The sequence below is a fragment of the Tiliqua scincoides genome, chromosome 4 (assembly GCF_035046505.1).
Source record: "Tiliqua scincoides isolate rTilSci1 chromosome 4, rTilSci1.hap2, whole genome shotgun sequence".
Classification (NCBI taxonomy): domain Eukaryota; kingdom Metazoa; phylum Chordata; class Lepidosauria; order Squamata; family Scincidae; genus Tiliqua; species Tiliqua scincoides.
Genome location: NC_089824.1, coordinates 111,342,919 through 111,361,548, shown reverse-complemented (window position 1 = coordinate 111,361,548; position 18,630 = coordinate 111,342,919). Strand labels below are relative to the sequence as shown.

At 46.2% G+C, this 18,630-nt stretch overlaps 1 protein-coding gene across 1 annotated transcript in view; it reads right to left on the bottom strand.

Annotated features, from left to right (window-relative positions):
• TNN (tenascin N) overlaps window positions 1–18,630 on the bottom strand; it is a 44,438-nt gene that overhangs the window by 4,174 nt on the left and 21,634 nt on the right. The window contains exons 7-13 of the mRNA XM_066626092.1: window positions 18,039–18,302; window positions 12,082–12,212; window positions 8,744–8,876; window positions 5,138–5,289; window positions 4,423–4,519; window positions 2,068–2,235; window positions 765–928 (exon numbers count right to left, since the gene is read on the bottom strand). Coding sequence (XP_066482189.1) covers window positions 765–928; window positions 2,068–2,235; window positions 4,423–4,519; window positions 5,138–5,289; window positions 8,744–8,876; window positions 12,082–12,212; window positions 18,039–18,302 — 1,109 coding nt within the window. The remainder of the gene's footprint in view (window positions 1–764; window positions 929–2,067; window positions 2,236–4,422; window positions 4,520–5,137; window positions 5,290–8,743; window positions 8,877–12,081; window positions 12,213–18,038; window positions 18,303–18,630) is intronic.

Here is an 18,630-nt window from a genome sequence, read left to right as displayed (position 1 = left end):
CCTCTCCCTGCTCCTGCTAACTAGACCCCTTCCCCTAGTTCCACAGTTCACACAGAGGAACTGGTCAAGGATGTCAAAGAAGGGCATACTTGTCCTGGAATACCCAGAACAGCTATAGCCCTCCTTCACAAGTTTGTGCTCCCTCTGAAGTTGCTTGGTTTGCTCCTCTGTGGCCCAAGATTCCTCTTGTCCTTGATCTTCTCTGTAATGGTGGCAGAACTGCTGCACATTGCAGTAATTTTTGGCAACAGCCACATGGATACCCACTTCCTGCCAAATGTCAGTGAAGGCTCTTAGCTCCTTTCACTCCACGAAGGTTGCCTCAGATGGCAAGTAAACCCCTGAGTGCTGACAGGATCAATCAGAATACTGCTTTCCTTCATTGCGAGCCAATCAAAAGACCAAAGAATCAGCCATGGTTCAAATACACACTGTTTTCAATGCCTTTCTCTCCTTCTTGCCACAAGCAAGGGGGAGGAGATGGCTGCCTTTTCAAAGTCAAATACAAGTTGCAGCAAAAGACGACTCTTTTGCCCTCTAGGGCAGTGGTTCTCAAACTGTTGGGTTGTGACCCACCAGCTCATGTAAAGCTCCCTGGTAGATATCAACAACCACGTAAGTTTTGCAACCATACAATCAAAACCCATGTGGAAGATTCTCAGCTAACAGAATAAAAAGCAAAAAAGGTATATAATTTGTTCCATAAGAAAGCAATCACAAATAAGGAAAAACAAACCTGGGTATCAGAAGAGCTGTGTACTTACCTCACTGTGCTTATCTTCTCCATATTTGCCATTGAGGTTCGCCAAGTGGCAGTTCTTGTACCACCAGCCACCACGGTGTGTTATCGCACAGTTGCTGAGAGCTATGTCATTGTCCCTGTCCCAGGTAGTAAATTTCCAGCCATTATGGTAAGTCATGGCATCCCCTGAATCAGGCAAGAAAGGAGCATTAAAAGTCATGGGGATCTCTGCCAAATGAACACATATGATTTGCAAAATAGGACTTGGGAATATATGCTGTTAGAGACATCAGAACACAAAAGAACATCTTTCAAAGCCCAGAATTTGCCTCTGATGTAAGTGATACAGAGTGTTCTACAAATATTAAACACAAGCTAACCTTTGCAAAATACACAATTGTTTAGACCAGGGGTGTCCAAACATTTTGGCAGAAGGGCCACATCATCTCTCTAACACTGTGTTGTGGGCCGGAAAAAAATGAATTAATTTACATTTAAAATTTGAATAAATTTACGTAAATGAATTTTTTAGAGATTGAACTTATATGAATGAATGAAGGTCTTGCAGTAGCTCAAGGCCTATAAAAGGCCCTGCACAAAGCAAGGCTAGCCATTCCTTTGCTGCCACTGCTGCATCACAGATGTGAAACAGCAAGTAGTGGAGGGAATCCTCGTCCCACAGCTCGGGTGAGAGGTCGAACAGTCATCCTCATGCTGAGAGCAGTTGCGTCAGGCCAGTGTGGACTCCATCAAGTCTCCAGAGGGCCAGAGGCTCATTGGAGACTGAGAGCTCCCCGAGGGCCAGATTGGGAGCCCCCAAGGGCTCCAAGTGGCCCCCAGGCTGGGGTTTGGGCACCCCTGGTTTAGACAGATGTTGGAAATGTAGTCAGTTGATGGTAGGCTTTAATTCATTTTTAGCAATCATGTGTGGGTATACAGAAATACTGGAAACAATTCAAAATGTTATAGAATATGTGCCCCAAATGGATCCAATAATGGCTCTTTTCCATCTTCTGAAAGGAACAATGATCAGGAGCTAGTAACACATTTGTTAGCAGCCAGACTAGCAATGGCAAAAGGCTTAGAGATGCCACACTTTGTACATGCATTGAAGTTTCTATATGTAAAAAGTTGGACAGGGAAGGAATAGCAAATAATGTCTGTTATTTTTTCTAGAATACACTAATAAATTATTTAGACTTTGAACAGTTTAACATATCCCATGCTAATTAGTCCTATGCAGAGCACATAAAGGAAGTCTCCCACTTCCTTGCTCAGTTCTGTAAGGCATGATATTCCCAGCAGAAGTAAAGTGCATTTCTTACCAGCAGTGCCTCGGTACTTTCCCACAGAAAGCTTGTATCTGTCCCTGCTGGAGCCCACCTGGAAGTGGTCATAGGCAGCATAAGCAGACTCGTTGTAGGTCCGCAAATCCACCCTCATCTCAAATGGAACTGCAGCAGTACTGGTTAGTTCATGCAGTTTGTCAAGGCCTAAAAGAAGTCGTACAGGGTAATGCTTAAAAGGTCTGCAAATACTCACCAAAGGCAAGCAGGAAGGTCAACAAAAATTGCCTCCAGGCAACAAGGCCTGGAAGTTTACGCATACCACATAAGAACACATGAAGAACTTTGAAGGATCAGACAAATGGCCCATCTAGACCCATTCCATTGCAAGCAGCATCTGGGAAGTACACAAGCAGGACACGAAAGTGGTGTCCACCACAGTGTTTGTCCTCAGCATCTGACATTCACAGGTATACTGCCTCCAAGTATGGAGTTTCCATGTCATTATCATATCTAATAGCTGTTGATGGACTTATCCTCTGTGAATGTATTTAATTCTACTTCATAGCCATGTAGTGTTGATCTTGGCATGAGGGATGGGGCTGAAACCTTTTGCCCTGAGACCTATACCCCAACCTTTCCCAACCTATATCAGCCTCCTGACAGCTGCTGTTTGACCCAGGATAGGAAGCTCCCATTGATTGATGTCTCATTTCCTGACAGGAGGGGTACTCAATGGCCAGAAAAATGTGACACTAAGGGTGCAAGCCTAACCAGCAGTTATGCCGGCATAGGAGCCCCTGGAGGGTCGCGAACGTGCCGTAAAGCACGTTTGCACCGCCGTGGGAGGAAGCTGTGTCAGCGCATCCAGATGCACCAATGCACGGAGGCTGGCAGATGCCTCCGCAGCAGCTTCTTCCCTGCCGCTTGCACCAGTGCACCCACGCCGACACAAGCAGCAAAGGTAGGCGTGGGGGTGGGGACGAGGAGGGAGAGAGGCGTTTCTGGGCTGGGGGAGGGCAGGCAATGGGCAGCCCCAGGGCCAGGCATGTGGGAAACCGGGGGCAGGGCTGGGACCCGGCGGTTATGCTGGAACCCAACCCGTCCCCAGGGAGAATGGAGTGGCTTCGAGCCGCTCTGCTCTCCTTGAACTTGCGCCACCTCCAGAGGTGGTGCAGGTCCGAGGAGACCCATTGGGGCCAGCAGCCCTTACCCAGGGGTAAGAGGAAGAGTTTCCCCTTGCCTCGGGCTGAGTCACTGCTGGACAGTAACCCACGTTGGATGCAGTGCAAGCCTCCTGGTTTGCCTGCTCCAGCGCAGGTTTGGGTTGTGCCCTAAGACTCCCTTTGGTCTGCCTAGCCCCTACTTGTTGAACAGTATCCCTTGGGAAATGGCTCTGGCAGTGTGCAAGGTACCACTTTAAAGAGATAAAAAGAGGCCATCTCTCATTTCCCACTCAGAGAGGCATCTCCCAGGTAAGAAGAAGCACATTGCAAGCTAAACGTGGCATGGGGCTGAATGAGGAAGAATGACAGAAAACTCTTTCTGGGACCAAATGTGAGCCACAGGCCTGCTCTACAGCAAGTTCATGCAGTTCATCAGTGTCCCAAATGAACAGATAATGTGCTCTAGAATTGACCCAACTGCCTTTGGGATCCTCAGCAAACAGAGGTGGAAAAGGTTCCTTGAGAGAAAGAAGTTTGAATTTCACTGTTTTAAACCAATGATCTATTTGCTGATATTCTACACATATCCCTATGTTGTTGGACTTATGTGAGACTTTAGTTTAAATAAATTAAGCCTTGCCAACAGAACCAATAGGACAACATATGTTTGACATCACTAAGACAAATATTTTGGTGGATCTACACAGCCACTTCAACTGAGACTTCTAGGGGCAGTTTCTAGTATGACAGTAGCATAGCTGCTTCATCTGCTGCCCAGGGCAGTGTCGTCCCACCACGCAGACATGGAAGTAATTGGCAGTGATGTGATGACATCAGCATGTCACCACCAATTACTTCTGGGTAAGCAGCTGCTCTTGGTGTGCAGTGAAAAAGCAGCTGGTCCAAGCGGGAGGAAGTCGAAAAAACAGGTGGTGGCAGTGGGTGTGATCTTGCTGCCAGCCCCCATTCCTTTCAAAGGAGAAGGAATGGGGGCAGCAGCAAGATCGCTAAGCTGCACTTGCTGGTGTTTTCTACCTAAGATGCCACAGCAGCAATCTTGGCTGGCCTTGCAGCGGCACCCCCCCAAGTGAGGTTCTGGGGCTAGCCCAGCTAGCTATGCTGCTGTAGTATGACCCCATGCTGTTCACAGAGCATGACTTTCCTAGTCAGAATCACTTTCTTTTACAAAGCCCGCTCACCCTTCCCTAATCACATACAGATACAATACCAAGCCAAAATTCCCTTGTAGGATCTCCAAAGCCTTCGACATAATTCCTCCAGCGCTTATAGAAATCCAATTGTCCTGTGTTTCGCCTTTGAAACACCTGCAGAAGCAAGCAGAAGCCAAGTGATATACGTATCTCTTTCATGGAGCACTGTTTTCTAAATGCTAAATATCAGTGATGGGAATCTAGAAGCAGAGGAATACTGAAGTTAAGGTGGTATAAGCCCTTTAGATACAGCAGTAATACTTATGCTGGAAGGATCTGGGCAATTTTACAGCCAACTACCTGTTTACAAACATACTTTCATGGCTGGATAAGTTTCTAAACTAGAAAGGAAGGCAGAGCAGAACTCAAGACAGTTTGTGTATTTGTTCCTGTTCATTTTTACAGAAATAAATACATAGGTACATACATTTAGTCTGTGTGTATGATGCTGTAATTTAAAAGTGCAATTTAATGATGCCAGGGCAGCATGATGATGTGTCACCATGCCCACTGCCCAAGGGTGTTGTCCTACCCACTGTGTGGGAGTAGGTCCATCATGAGGTTGCTATGCTGGCCTCCCGCATGGGTGGCGCAAAAGCGAGTGACATCACTGAATACACTTCACACAATGAAAAGAGCAAAGTCAAGATTTGGAATGTTTTGAAAAGAGATGGAAAATAAAATACTTTGAAAAGTAACAAAAGGAGCAGTGCCCTCTTTAGCAACACTCACTATCCATCCACCTCCATCAGTGGTCATGTCGCAATACACCTGAAGGGGCCTGTTGACATCACCATTCAGGTAGATGGTGTAGATGCCGTTGGTAGAATGCCCATTTTGCTGGGTCTGGCTACAGTCCGCAGGGTAGGGATAGAACAAACTGACTGCAGGAATAAAGCAGGTGAAAAGCCCCATTAGCAAGTCCAAAAAGAAATACAGACATGACAAAAAGTGATTTGGCTGTCAACAAATGGCACAGTAAGAAATGAAGGCCAAGGCAAAACACCCCAGGCCACAGTCAGCAGAGGGAAGGGAGGAAGAGATGGGGCAGGAGGAACTGAGTGAATTTATATGTAACTAGCTTAACTATATATCACTGCATTTTGCCATATTCATCCATTGCCACTCTTGTTTCCCCATCCACTCCACCCTCTTTTGTTTCCCCATTGTTGACTCCAGATTGTATACTTCTTTTTTGTTTATTTGTTTTTTGTAATTTTGTTAAGTGTCATGTTCAGCAAATTACATTAATGGCAATAATCCTCAGAGCCATTGGTTTTGCCTGTCCCAGTGCAACAGTTTCTTAGGTGCCTCTTAGGGAAGCCTATAATTTCACTTACAGATATTCTTGGCCTAAGGAGCTTCAGGAAAGTGGCTGAGTTTGAAGGAATGGTGGGAGGAGATGACGGATAAAGAGTCCTATTGCCCTTCCTCAAAAAATATTCAGTATATCTATATCATGGCATAAGCAGTTCCGCTGATATTGCTGATATTCAATTCAAGCAACAGGACAAATTGAGAGTACAATCTTCTCATTTTGGACTCTTGTCCAACTGTATTCCTGCATTTAGTGACATCAAATATTTTCCAGTTCTTTAAAAATGATGGAATAACTGGATTACAGGTCAGCCCTTGGCATTCTCTGGGGTTCCATTCCCAGTATCCCTGTAGATGTCAAAAACCACAGATAGTGAAATCCACTTTTAAAAAAATCCCTTGTGGTTGAAAACAGTTTCTCTTACTATTGTAGAAAAGGAAGGCAGGTAGTCTCAGGAGATGAGAACAGCTATTTTCAGTTTATGCCAAGGCAAGCAACCGCATCTCTTGGCGCTGAAGAATGCAACATGGAATTGATTAAATACTTCTGCATTGCATTTTGGGGCAAGCAAGGGTGAAGGGGGGTCACAACCTGGGTGTGACCCAGAAATAGTAGTTCTAAACCCTGAGACTTCCTGCCTGCCGCTCTGCCACTGCTCTACAATAGTAAGAAAAACAGTTTAAAACCGCAATTTAAAGGGACACATTTTTTTAAAGCATTGGCAGAACCAGTGGCGTAGCTAAGGGGGTGTAGAGGGTAGCAGATGCACCAAGCTACAGCTGCAGGAGGGGCAACATCAGGGGCTGGGGGGGCAACATCAGGAGCAACTCCTATGGACGACTTGGACTACGAGGGCAACAGTTGTCCGCTGTACTACCACATGCAGCCAAGTATAAGTCATGCACGTGGCAACAGACTACATTATTGCCCCTCCTCCAGCAGCCTCCAGAAGCTGGGAGGGAGCAGGGAAGCCCCTCGGAGCGAGGTCAGGAAAGCCCTGCCTGGGCTGCCCTCACTTGGGTGGGAAGGGAAAGCGAAGGGGGTACGGGGTAGGCCACTCGCCCGTCTGCCCTTAGCAGAGCTGGGAAGGCGGTTGAAGCCGCACAGGGAAAGTTCCCGGCAAGAAGAGCTTCACCCCAGACCTTGGCGGGGCTGGGGTAGATCTTTGTGGGATGCCTCAGTGCTGGCACCGCAGTCCCCCACCCAAGAACCAACAGCCACCCCGCCAAGGCAAGGGAGCTTCCTCTGCGGGGCCACCAACCGCCTCCAACTCGCTCCTTGCAGCAGCGGCAGGGAAGGAGGGGGAGGCACGTCCATCGCTGCCTCCTGCATCCTAGGCACATCTACTCAGAAGTAAGTCCCCTTAGAGTCAGTGGGGCTTACTCCCAGGAAAGTGTGGATAGGATGGGGGCTTGAGAGCCCCCTCCTAGGCATGTCTACTCAGAAGTCCCATTAGAGTCAATGGGGCTTACGCCAAGGTAAGTGCAGATAGGATTGGGGCCTCAGTCAGGCACGGCTTCCTCTCATCTGCCTGCCCCCAGTCCACCTCCCCACTCAGCCACTGTGAGCCAGCAAGCTTTCGCAGCCTCCTCTCCCTCCCCCTGCCAAGGCAGCTGCGGGACATCATAAATAAAATAAAATGGTTGCCTGGCAGAGGGGCATACCTTGTCTGCACCTCACATGCATGCGGGGCTTGCCTCAGACAATAGTAGGGGTTGAATGCTGGGGGAGGTGCTGGCGCTTGGGGGACGTTGCCCATTTTTTGTTTCTCACTTTTTGAAAAAGTGGGCATGAAATAAAAACCCGGAAGTGACCTCACTTCTGGGGCATCATTTTGCGCTCTGCACCGGGCAACAGGATCGTTAGCTACACCACTGGGCAGGACCCTTTTTGTACACGGTGGCCATCCATGTTGAGTCAAATTCGCTGGTGGCAAAACTGCGGATGAGAAGGGTTGACTATAAAAGGGAGTAACTACTTTCCAATTATGGTCAGATATAGAGAGCTATTCATGCTTCTTCGTACTGATTCTCCCATCTCATTTTCAGGTGAAATTTTGCAAATTGTTAGCATCCACCCTTACAAGCACTTTGCCACAATTCGTAAGAATAAGAATAAATTATGACAATTATTTTGTGACAAACAAAATTCTTTGTTTAGGGCCATTGATTGGCCTTCCATACGTGGTAAGTTGATAATCAATTAATTGAATCAGTCAAAACTTACCATTATCTTGGTTTATTGTATTTTCCAGTTTTGGAGGTTGACAGCTCTATCTAAGTTTTGTAATGTTGGCAACAGGCAAATGGTATCAAGGGAGGTTTGCAAGTCTTGCCAATTATGCAACTGCTAAACTCTACATTTATTCCATAATTGGCATCTGAATATTAGATCTGGGCTTTATTTCACCAGATTTGGAATGTCTAAAGAATAGATTAAATTTTTAAAAACCAGAATAAATTCTTGGAACTCTTTTAAATACACCTACAGTGTTTCTCAGTTCAGCAACATGAATTCTACCCTTCAAAGTGGAAGTACACACTATCTAGCGAAGGGAAAAACTCCCTGTCTTGTTACAGCCTTACTAATTCAGAGTTGGGTTTGGCAAACAATGCTATTAAAAAAATAATAGATTAGGAAATACGAGCTCTGCTTATTCCAAACCCAATTCCAAATTCAAACCCCATCACTCTCCTAATAATATAATCAAATGCTTGATTAAAAACATGAATATATGTAATTTGTGATTATAGTTTTTGAGTTACATATTTTCCTATTATGATCCCAGCTAGTGCAAATTATCCCTTTCGATGGAGGAGAAGTCCTGAAACTTGAGGACAAATCCTGAAGTCTGGCATCTTACTCCTTGATCTCATAATTTTAGAGCTGTTTCCAAATAGCCTGAATTCTCACTCTTCAGAAGACAAAGATTCTCATCTATAACATGCTACTAGTTCAAGGAACAAACACAATTTTGAGCAGCAAGTAGTGAAAATCTTACTGCAACTACCAAAGCTTACCTGTAGAAAAGGAGATTGAAGCCTTCTTGCTCCATCGATCTCCCTTAAATGCCACAATATTTATGGTGTACTTAGTACCTCGAGTAAGGCCTTCTAGCACATACTTCACATCATTAGGACCTAGTAGTATTTCCTGCCACACAGAAGAAAAACACAGGCTAACATTACATTCCACTGAGAATTCTTCTGTATCTCCTCCTCCTTCCTTCTTTCTGCAATCTGTACCCTGTCAGAGTTAGACCTGGGACATGGAGAAAAATGATAGCCACCGATCAATCCATGAAAAGATGAAAAATTCCATCTCCCAAGGAATGCTGTGATATTTTCTCAATGGATATCACTCATAGTACAAACAGAATATAATTAAATCCATTATTCAAAGGGAACAGGTTACATCTGTGTCCCAAAAATACAAGCACACTGCACATAAAATTTTTAAAAATCGCTTTGAGACTTAAATGACTATTCTGAAAAAAATGCTAAACACATACTTTTACTGTTTGATCAGTTATAGCTGTAGTATTCAGACTGGAGCGTCGCGACTGCCCAGCCTGACAGCCCTGGCCTCTGCCCCCTGATGGTAGGGGCAGGGGGGGAGGCAGCAATGCGATCCCCACGATCACATCGTTAACAGGGCTGCAGGGACGTACTCACCTTCCCAGGGTGCGGGGAGCCTTGCACGAGTGCCTGCAGAGCTCCCCAGCTGGTTCAAAGTGAAAGTAGAGCGATCATGCCCCACTTCCTCCTGGGCGGCAGGGTCCTGGGGATCACGTTGCTGCCTTCACCCTGCCCCCGCTGCCTCCCTCCCAAGAACTTACTGCACTTTTCAAACTCCCAGAGAGTTTGAAAACCACAGAGTTCAGCAAGACTGTTTTCATGCCCACTGTTTCTTAAGTTTGTTTTATGTGGATCTAATGTTTTATTGTTATATGTCATTGTATGTGAGCTAGAAATGTTTTGGATTATGAATTTAAAATAAAATTCATACTTTACCCAGCAGTTTTAAAAAACTTTCACAGTGGCTTGTAATTATCACAAGATTTCAAAAACTACCCTATCACTGTGACAGATCAATCCTACTGAGGCCATTTTGGGAGCACTGCCACAAGAGTTGGCAGCACTCTCCGTCCATTGCCAGATCTAACAGACCTCAAATTCCACTTTAAAAATAGGTTCTATAGGCTTTTTCACACATTGCATTTTTAGAGCAATTCTAATTTGTTGTTTAAAGCATGTATCTAAGCAATATAAAGAATGCAAGTAACAAAGAAGTTTTGGAGATGCATGTCTCATACAGATATACTATCCTGGGCATGTCTACTCAGAAGGAAGCCCCCATAAAAATTCAATGTGGTTTACTCCCAGGTAAATGTGTAAAGCAGTGTTTCTCAAACTGTGGGTCGTGACCCAATGTCCAGTGCATTGGTCACAAAGAGCAGTGCGCCACCATCTTGGAAGTTGGCAACTGTCTGGGCGCCGCCATCTTGGAAGCTGGCGGAAGCATCCCACAAGGGGCAATGGTGCTGCCACTGCCTGCAAATGGGTACGGAGCGGCTTGCAGGCGGAGGGAGTGAAAGCAGCAGAGGTGGGGTGATTGCCGTCTCAAGGCGCCAGGAGCCTTAAGAGGAAAGGCTCCAGAGTGGCTGGGTGGGTGGGGCAGAGGGAGAGAGGCAGGCAGGGGGAGAAAGAGGGATGGAAGGAGGGAGGGGGCTGACCCCCCAAACGCCAGCAGCAACCGCCGCTGCCTGGAAGGAAGACTCTGGAGCGGCTTGTGGGGAGGGGGACGAGTGGCAGGCTGGCAGGCAGGGAGGAGGAGGAAGGGGGCTGCCCCCCCAAGCGCCAGCAGCTGTCGCCGCCTGGAACAGAGGCTCCAGAGCGGCTTGTGGGGAGGGGGATGAGCAGCAGGCAGGGAGAGGGAAGAAGAGGAGGAAGAAAGGGGCTGCTCCCCCCAAGCTCCAGCAGCTGCCGCCACCTGGAATGGAGGCTTTGGAATGGCTTGTGGGGAGGGGGGCGAGCGGCAGGCAGGGAGGGAGGAGAAGGAGGAAGGGGGCGGCCCCCCCAAGCGCCAGCCGCCGCCGCCACCACCTGGAACGGAGGCTCCAGAGCAGCTTGTGGGGAGGGGGACGAGTGGCAGGCAGGCAGGCAGGCAGGGAGGAGGAGGAAAGGGGCTGCTCCCCCCAAGCGCCAGTAGCCGCTGCCGCCGCCTTGAACGGAGGCTCCGGAGCAGCTTGTGAGGAGGGGGGTGAGCAGCAGGCAGCCAGGCAGGGAGGAAGGGGGCTGCCCCCCAAGCGCCAGCAGCCGCCGCCGCCGCCTGGAAAGGAGGCTCCAGAGTGGCTTGCGGGCAGGCGAGCAAGAGGATGGGAGAGTGGCAGAGGCAGGGGGCTGCTGACCCAAAGTGCCGGGACCCTTCTGAGAGAAGAAGGCTCCGAAGCGGTTTGAGGGGGGAAGGGAGGGCAGGAGAAGCAGGAGAGCCGCCACCGCCGCCCCAAGCGCCTGGAGCTGCCTGGCTCGGAGCTCGGATAAGTTTGGGGTTTGGGGGGGGGTTGAATTGAGAAAGGGATGAGTTGGGCTATCCACACTTTCCTGGGAGTAAGCCCCATTGACTAGAATGGATTGTATGCCAATAAAGGTTCTTGGAATTCGGACTAGAATGGATGTGCTTCTGAGTAGGCATGTCTAGGACTGGGTTCAGTGAGAGACTGCCACTCTCAAAGGTTACAGTCCTATCCACACTTTCCTGGGAGTAAACCCCATTGACTATCAGGGGACTTACTTCTAAGTAGACATGCCTAGGCTTGGGCTCTCAGGCTAAAATCCTAGCCACACTTTCCTGGGAGTAAGCCCCATTGACTAGAATGGATGTACTTCTGAGTAGACATGCCTAGGACTGGAGACTGCCACTCTCAATGGCTACAATCCTATCCACACTTTCCTGGGAGTAAGCCCCATTGACTATAAGGGGACTTATTTCTGAGTAGACATGCTTAGGATTTTGCTTTTGATCCATTATGGCAGCCACTTCCTGATTGATGACATCACTTCTGGTGCTGGCATAACAAAGATGACACTTCCTGCTTGATGATGTCACTTCTGGCCATGACATCACTTCCAGGTCAATGACATCACTTCCAGTGAGTCCTGGACAGATTGTCATTTTAAAAAGTGGGTCCCATGCTGAAAAGCCTGAGAACCACTGGTGCAAAGGATTGCAGCCTAAGAGAGCCAGGACTGACTGCAGCTCCCTGATGAGTGTGAAATAGACATATCACACCTGCCCTCTGAAAAGACTTGTTGAATCTGAACTGCTGGATTATTCCCACAGTAATGTACAGACTTACCCTGCTGGTGCCATCTGGCTCCTGATAGGTGAGAAGATAACCACTGATTTGAGCATCAGGTGGCAACCAAGTGATCACTCCACTGGATTGAGTCACATCTGAAACACGAACATTCCTGGGAGGATCAATTTCTAAGCAGAACACAAAATGAGGGAATGGTATGAAAGAGGCTTAGCTTTCCCATCATCTATGCACTCATTCCTTTTGTCCCACTTACTTCTGTTTCAGCAGACTTTTAAAAACAAGACAAACTTTGCAAAACATGTTTACCAGAGACAAATGTGGGGTGAAGATAGGTAAATCTTCACCCCACAACAAAAAGCAGGGATCACACTTCCGAACTACTTTTAACTCTCCCCAAAATCATCATCTCTCTGCAATCCTTCTGGTATATCACCTAACAACCTATCTTTATAACCTAATGCCACTAGATTGTTCAGCTCCCCAATACTAAGCCCTGCCTTGAGTTGTGCTGCACTTCTGTTTCTAAGCTCTAAAATTTTACCTCATAAAACCCATATGAATCTTATCACAACATCCATCAAAGCTCTAGTTATGGTAATTTGAACAAAGTTTGCACAATGCCGTTCATTCCTGCCCTTTTAGCAAAGCCTTCTTTAAGTGCACACTTGTTTTGAATCAGACTGTGCATAAGTATATTATTAATATATTGCATCATTCATGTGTATCACATTTTACAGAGTTACATAAGTAAAAACACAGATCCCTGCCCTAATGTGCTTAAATCTAAATCTGACACAAAGAAGGCCATAGAGGAGAGAGAGGAGGGCAAACAGGGAAAGAATATGCTTTCAATTCACTTTTCAACATAAAAGTAGTTCACATAGCAAAATAAAGTACTTAGACTTAATTTCCTCAGGGATGAATTTTGCCACAAGGTACCCTTCAAGTTTACTCTTCCCTCCCCTTCCCCCCACCTCGCTTTGCGTATCCACGTTTATTCTGCAATCCAATATAATGCATAAGGTTCCTATCTGTCTCATCCTGAACACCCAGGAAAGACAGCAGTATCTAAGGAAGGAAACCAGTAGACTTGGACATGCTAAGATTTAGCATTTTTACAGTACAGTATATATCCCCCCTCAAAATCGGTTACCAGCCCAGTAATTGTGAGCAAAAAAACCATGCAAACTGAACAGGTTACACTGATTGCAGCAGAGGGAAGTGTTTTGCCAAAAAAAGCAAGCCTAAAAATATTCAGTGCTTGGTTCTTCTCCTGCGTACAGCAGAGGGGGCTGCAGAGTTCCAAACACATCTATGCTTGCTGGGTTTGGCACTGAGATGGCTTTTAGAAGAGCTATTCCAGTAGATTTGGTAGTAACCATTGGAGCTTATTCAAAGGGCAGGTTCCAATACTTCCTTTTTTGTATGTATAGCACTTTTTATGCAATAACACACTACAGGAAGTAGTGTGGAAGCAGAAGGCACCTGAAGTAGAGAACGTGAGCCAAGTGGTTTCCAGTTCAAATTTCCCTTCAACCTCATGAATTCATTGAATAAGCCTTAAATAATATGCCTATACATGCTTCCGAGGCCTCCTCAATATTCATTATTTATGCAAAAATTTATACCCTGCTGTTCCAAAAAATAAAAAAGTAAACGCAAGGCAGTGAACAAATTAAACAAAATAAAGTACAGACAACCACAAAAAATAAATCACCCAAACCTAATAATATAAGCAAAGTCCTGCTGGATCAAGCCAAAGGCCCTCCTAGTCCAGCATCCTGTACTCAGAGAGGTCCACCAGCTGCCTCTGAGAAGCCCACAAGCAGGACAAAAAGGCATATCTCTCCCCTCTCATTGTTCCCCTGCAATTGATTATTGCTGTCAAACAATATTTGATTGAAGGTCAAATGTAGCCATCATGACTAGTAATTACTGATAGACTTCCAATCTCCTGTTAAAGCCTTCCAAGCTAATGGCCATCACCACATCTTGTGGCAACCGATTCCACAAACTAATTATGCACTGTGTAAAATACCAGCTTCATTTGTCCATCTGAAATCTCTTGCCCATCAGTTTCATTGGATGACCAATTCAATGAAAAAGCAAGAAAAAATTTCTTTCTTCCCTGTCTGTATTTTATAAGTCTCAATCATATTCCCCCCCCCCAAGTTAAAAAGCCCCAAACATTACAGCCTTTTCTTGTAAGGAAAATTTTCCAGGCCTCTAATTGTTTTCGTTGTCATCTTTTGCACTCTTCCCAGTTATATAATATCCTTCTTGAGGTGTGGTGACCAAAACTGTCAACAGCAGCGGTTCTCAAACTGTGGGTCATGACCAACAAATGGGTCGCAACCCAGTTTTTGGTGGGTCATGGGGCCAGCATGACCAAGAAGCCACAAGAAATTGTGCTGCAGCATGTCCCAGAATGCCTTGCGGCTTTGCATACTGGGGCACTACCCAGAATTCTGGGGCATGATGTGACTGCTGTGGCTGACAAAGTGGGTCATGGTGGTGAAACATTTTAGAACCACTGGTCTACAGTATTTCAAGTGCAGCCACATCATAGACTTGTATGTGGCAATATAACATTAATTGTATCAGTCTCTTTCCTAATGGCCCCTAACATGAAAATTGCCTTTTTCACAGCTGCAGCACACTGAACACCCAATCCTATCCACCTAGCCAGCACTGAAGCAGCTGCAATGCAGCCCTGAGATAAGGGAACAAATGTTCCCTTAGCCAGTGGCGTAGCTAATGATCGTGTAACCCGCTGCCAAGCTCAAAATATTGCCCCGGAAGTGATGTCACAACTGGAAGTGACATCACACCCAGGCTTTTTAAAGAGTTGGGTGTGGAGGATCCCACCTAAAATTGGGAGGAACCCACTTCCTCCCCCCAGCTGCTCACTACCCAATTGGTCTGCTGCCTCCCCCCAATCAGTGGCATAGCTAAGGCATCTATCTGCTACCCGGGATCAAAGAAGATTTTGTAGCTCCCCCTACATTATAAATTCAAATTTAATTAAAGAAATAAATAAAAAGTTATTGGTTCCATGATGTATCATAATAACATCCTCATTGGCACTCAGAACAATCAGTCTCATAGGTCAGATTGGAGTTAAGCAAATCCACTTTTTGTTCCACAGACAGTTGTGTTTTCATTTTCTGGTTAATTGGCCATAACTTTTGATAGAATACAGATATTCCAGTGCAGTTTATTTCATTGCATTCTGCATTAAATTACCTTTCCAATGATATATAACATGATGGTATTCTTCATACATACCAAGATTTTCACAGTTTCGGTCACTAGTGTCAAGCACAGCTTGTTGCCCCTCTAAAGCTTGATGCAACTGCTACCTCCTGCACCCCCTTAGCTATGTCACTGCCCTTAGCTTGAGGTGCCTTCTGTGATGCCCTCATTGCAGGATGCAGCACAAGCCCTGTTAGCTAGGCTGCTTCAGCACTGGTAAGTTGGATAGGATTGAGCCCTCTGGGTTAACTTTTCAAACAAAACACAATTTTAAAAAACAAAAACATACTCAAAAAGTTAGACCTAGTATACACATTAGTGCAGTGGTATGCTGAGATTATAGAATTCTGAACTCTTTCACTTCAGACTACAGGTGGGAGTAATAAAATTCTCCAGCAGAATTGTTCCATGTGGTGTGGCCTACTCCACCAGGACCCTCTGTTAGAACAGAAGGAACACACGGTCACCCGCTGTAAACCTGTTCGCAAAGCATTTTGCAGATAACATTGTTCCTCATGATTTGGATGCAACAGTGACAATGTCTGATGATGTCCCCTTGGCATCTGCTTGTCCAGTTTTGTGGGATTCATTTCAGCTTGTACAGCCTGAGAATGTGGACAGATTCCTTTGGAGTGTGAGGCCGACAGCCTGCCTGCTTGACCCTTGCCTAGCTTGCTTTATTAGAGCTGCCCAGGGGGTACTGGTCGAGTGGATGGGGAGAGTGGTCAATTCTTCTTTGACGGAAGGGGTGCTGCCACTTGCTTCGAGGTAGGCAGTGGCTTGACCTGTTGAACTTCCTGTTTCTGGCTTGAACTGCCTGTTTCTGGGCAAGGTCATTCAACAGGTGGTGGCATCTCAACTCCAGAAGGTTTTGGATGAAACAGATTATCTGGATCCATTACAATCTGGTTTCAGGCTGGACTTTGGGACAGAAACTGCCTTGGTCACCTTGGTGAATGACCTATGCCAGGGACTGGACAGGGGGAGCACGTCCCTGTTAGTCCTGCTGGACCTCTCAGAGGCTTTCAACATCATCGACCATGGTATCCTTCTGGGCCAATTGGCCGATTAGGGAGTTGGGGGGGGGGCATTGTTTTGTGGTGGTTCCGCTCCCACTTGGCAGAGAGGTCCCAGATGGTGGTGCTGGGGGATGCCTGCTTGGCACCCTGATGCTTGAGGTGTGGGGTGCCACAGGGTCCGTTCCTGTATGCTCTTTAATATCTACCTGAACCCACTGGGAGAGATCATCTGGGGATTTGGAGTGGGGTGCTATCAATATGCTGATGACACCCAGCTCTTTCTCACCTGATTCCAGGGTGGCTGTTGAAGTCCTGGAGCACTGCCTGGAGGTGGTGGGAATCTGGATGAGGACTAACAAGCTGAAATTAAATCCGAACAAGACAGAGGTTCTCCTGGTTCAGAAATCCACACTGCATGTGCTAGAGCAGGGGTGCCCAAACCCCAGCCCTGGGGCCACATGCGGCCCTCAAAGCTTCTCAATGCAGCCCTCAGGGAGCCCCCAGTCTCCAATGAGCCTCTGGCCCTCTGGAGATTTGCTGGAGCCCGCACTGGCCTGACGCAACTGCTCTCAGCGTGAGGGTGACTGTTTGACCTCTTGGGTGAGCTGTGGGATGAGGGCTCCCTCCACTATTTGCTGTTTCATGTCTGTGATGCTGTAGCGGCAGCAAAGGAAAGGTCAGCCTTGCTTTGAGCAAGGCCTTTTATAGGCCTTGAGCTATTGCAATACCTTCATTCATTCATATAAGTTCATCTTTAATATATTCATTTATGTAAACTTATGCAAATTTATTCAAATTTTAAATGGAAATTAATTCTTTTTTTCCTCGGCCCCCGACACAGTGTCAGAGAGATGATGTGGCCCTCCAGCCAAAAACTTTGGACACCCCTGTGCTAGAGTATTGGCCAGCACTGAATGGGGTTGCACTCCCCCTGAAGTTGCAGATCCGCAGCTTGGGGGTCTGCCTGGACCGACTACTTCTGTACAATTTGGCTTGTCTATCTCTCTTTATATGTACCTAATCCTGAAAAGAAGCCCTTATAGTGCAAAGAAACTCTAGTGCTAGTGTTAGACAGTCATATCAACTACTAGGCAATTTAGGATGATTCTGCAAATGTTCCTTCCAGCCACATGAAAGGGCAGAGAAACAGAGTAAGGAAAAAATGGTCACAGATCTAGTATTTAAAAATAGGATGACATGGAAGATGTAACAGTTTGACAATTCCATTATCTGAATTCTCTGTAATAACTGAGTGAATGACCAGTGCCAATCTAGAGAAAACGGCTTGTATGGAAGCAACCATCTTGGGGCATTTCTACATAGACATATTTTGGGGTCCAAGATATTCTGGTGCCCGAGGTAGAAAATCAAAATGGCATCTCTCTTCTACTAACTAACATGAAGCACAATCCAACCTAAAGTTCTCCAACGACATCACAATAGGTGCCATGTCAGATATATGGCTTTGTATTGCTGGAAACGCTGACTTTATTGGCACTACAGAATCAATTTTTTTTACCAGAGATCAGGTCAGGCCAGGAAAAATTTGCGTGTTTGGAAAGCAAAACAGTATAGGATGGTGTTGCCACAGCAAGGCAGCCCATATTCAATGTAACCTTTAATGTGATGATATGCATAATCTTTTTCCAAGGGACACCCAAAAATTTAGAAGTAAACAGAGTAACCTATTTACCTTCCCACATCCCCTGCTCAATTTACCTGTCACCGCTTTTGTGCCAGACCTCTTGCTCTGCTGACTTCCCTTCACAGCCCAGGTGTAGATAACATATTCCATGCCTGGTTTCAGTCCAGTCAAGGTAGTGCTGGCCTTATCCTTCCCAACTGCTATCTCCCTAGTTTCTCCATCAGCAGACGTATAGCTCAGAATGTATTGCTCTATGGGAGCCAAGGCCTTGTTCCAAGAGACAGTGGCAGTGTTCTCTGTTGCTTGGTCTGTGGTAATGTTTGTAGGGCCATCTATTTCTGTGAATCAAAGCATTACTGTTATTTTCTTTCAGTATCAATTGTCATTATCGTTTCTGGAACCTGAGGATTTGAATTAACCAGTACTTGACTGATTATTTATTTATTTGAACTATGTTTGTTTATGAAAAGTCTTATATGCCACTCTTATAAAAGTCTTATATGCCACTCTTCAGTTAGCAAGTTCTCAAAGCAGCTATACATGTGGGGCCTTGGTATCCACTAGGGATCTCTTCTCAGACCCCCTCCCCCCCCCGCAGATATAGAAAACTGTGGATAATCAAATCCATGGTTTTTGTCCCTTTAAGCCCTTCAGTGGTGACTGGAG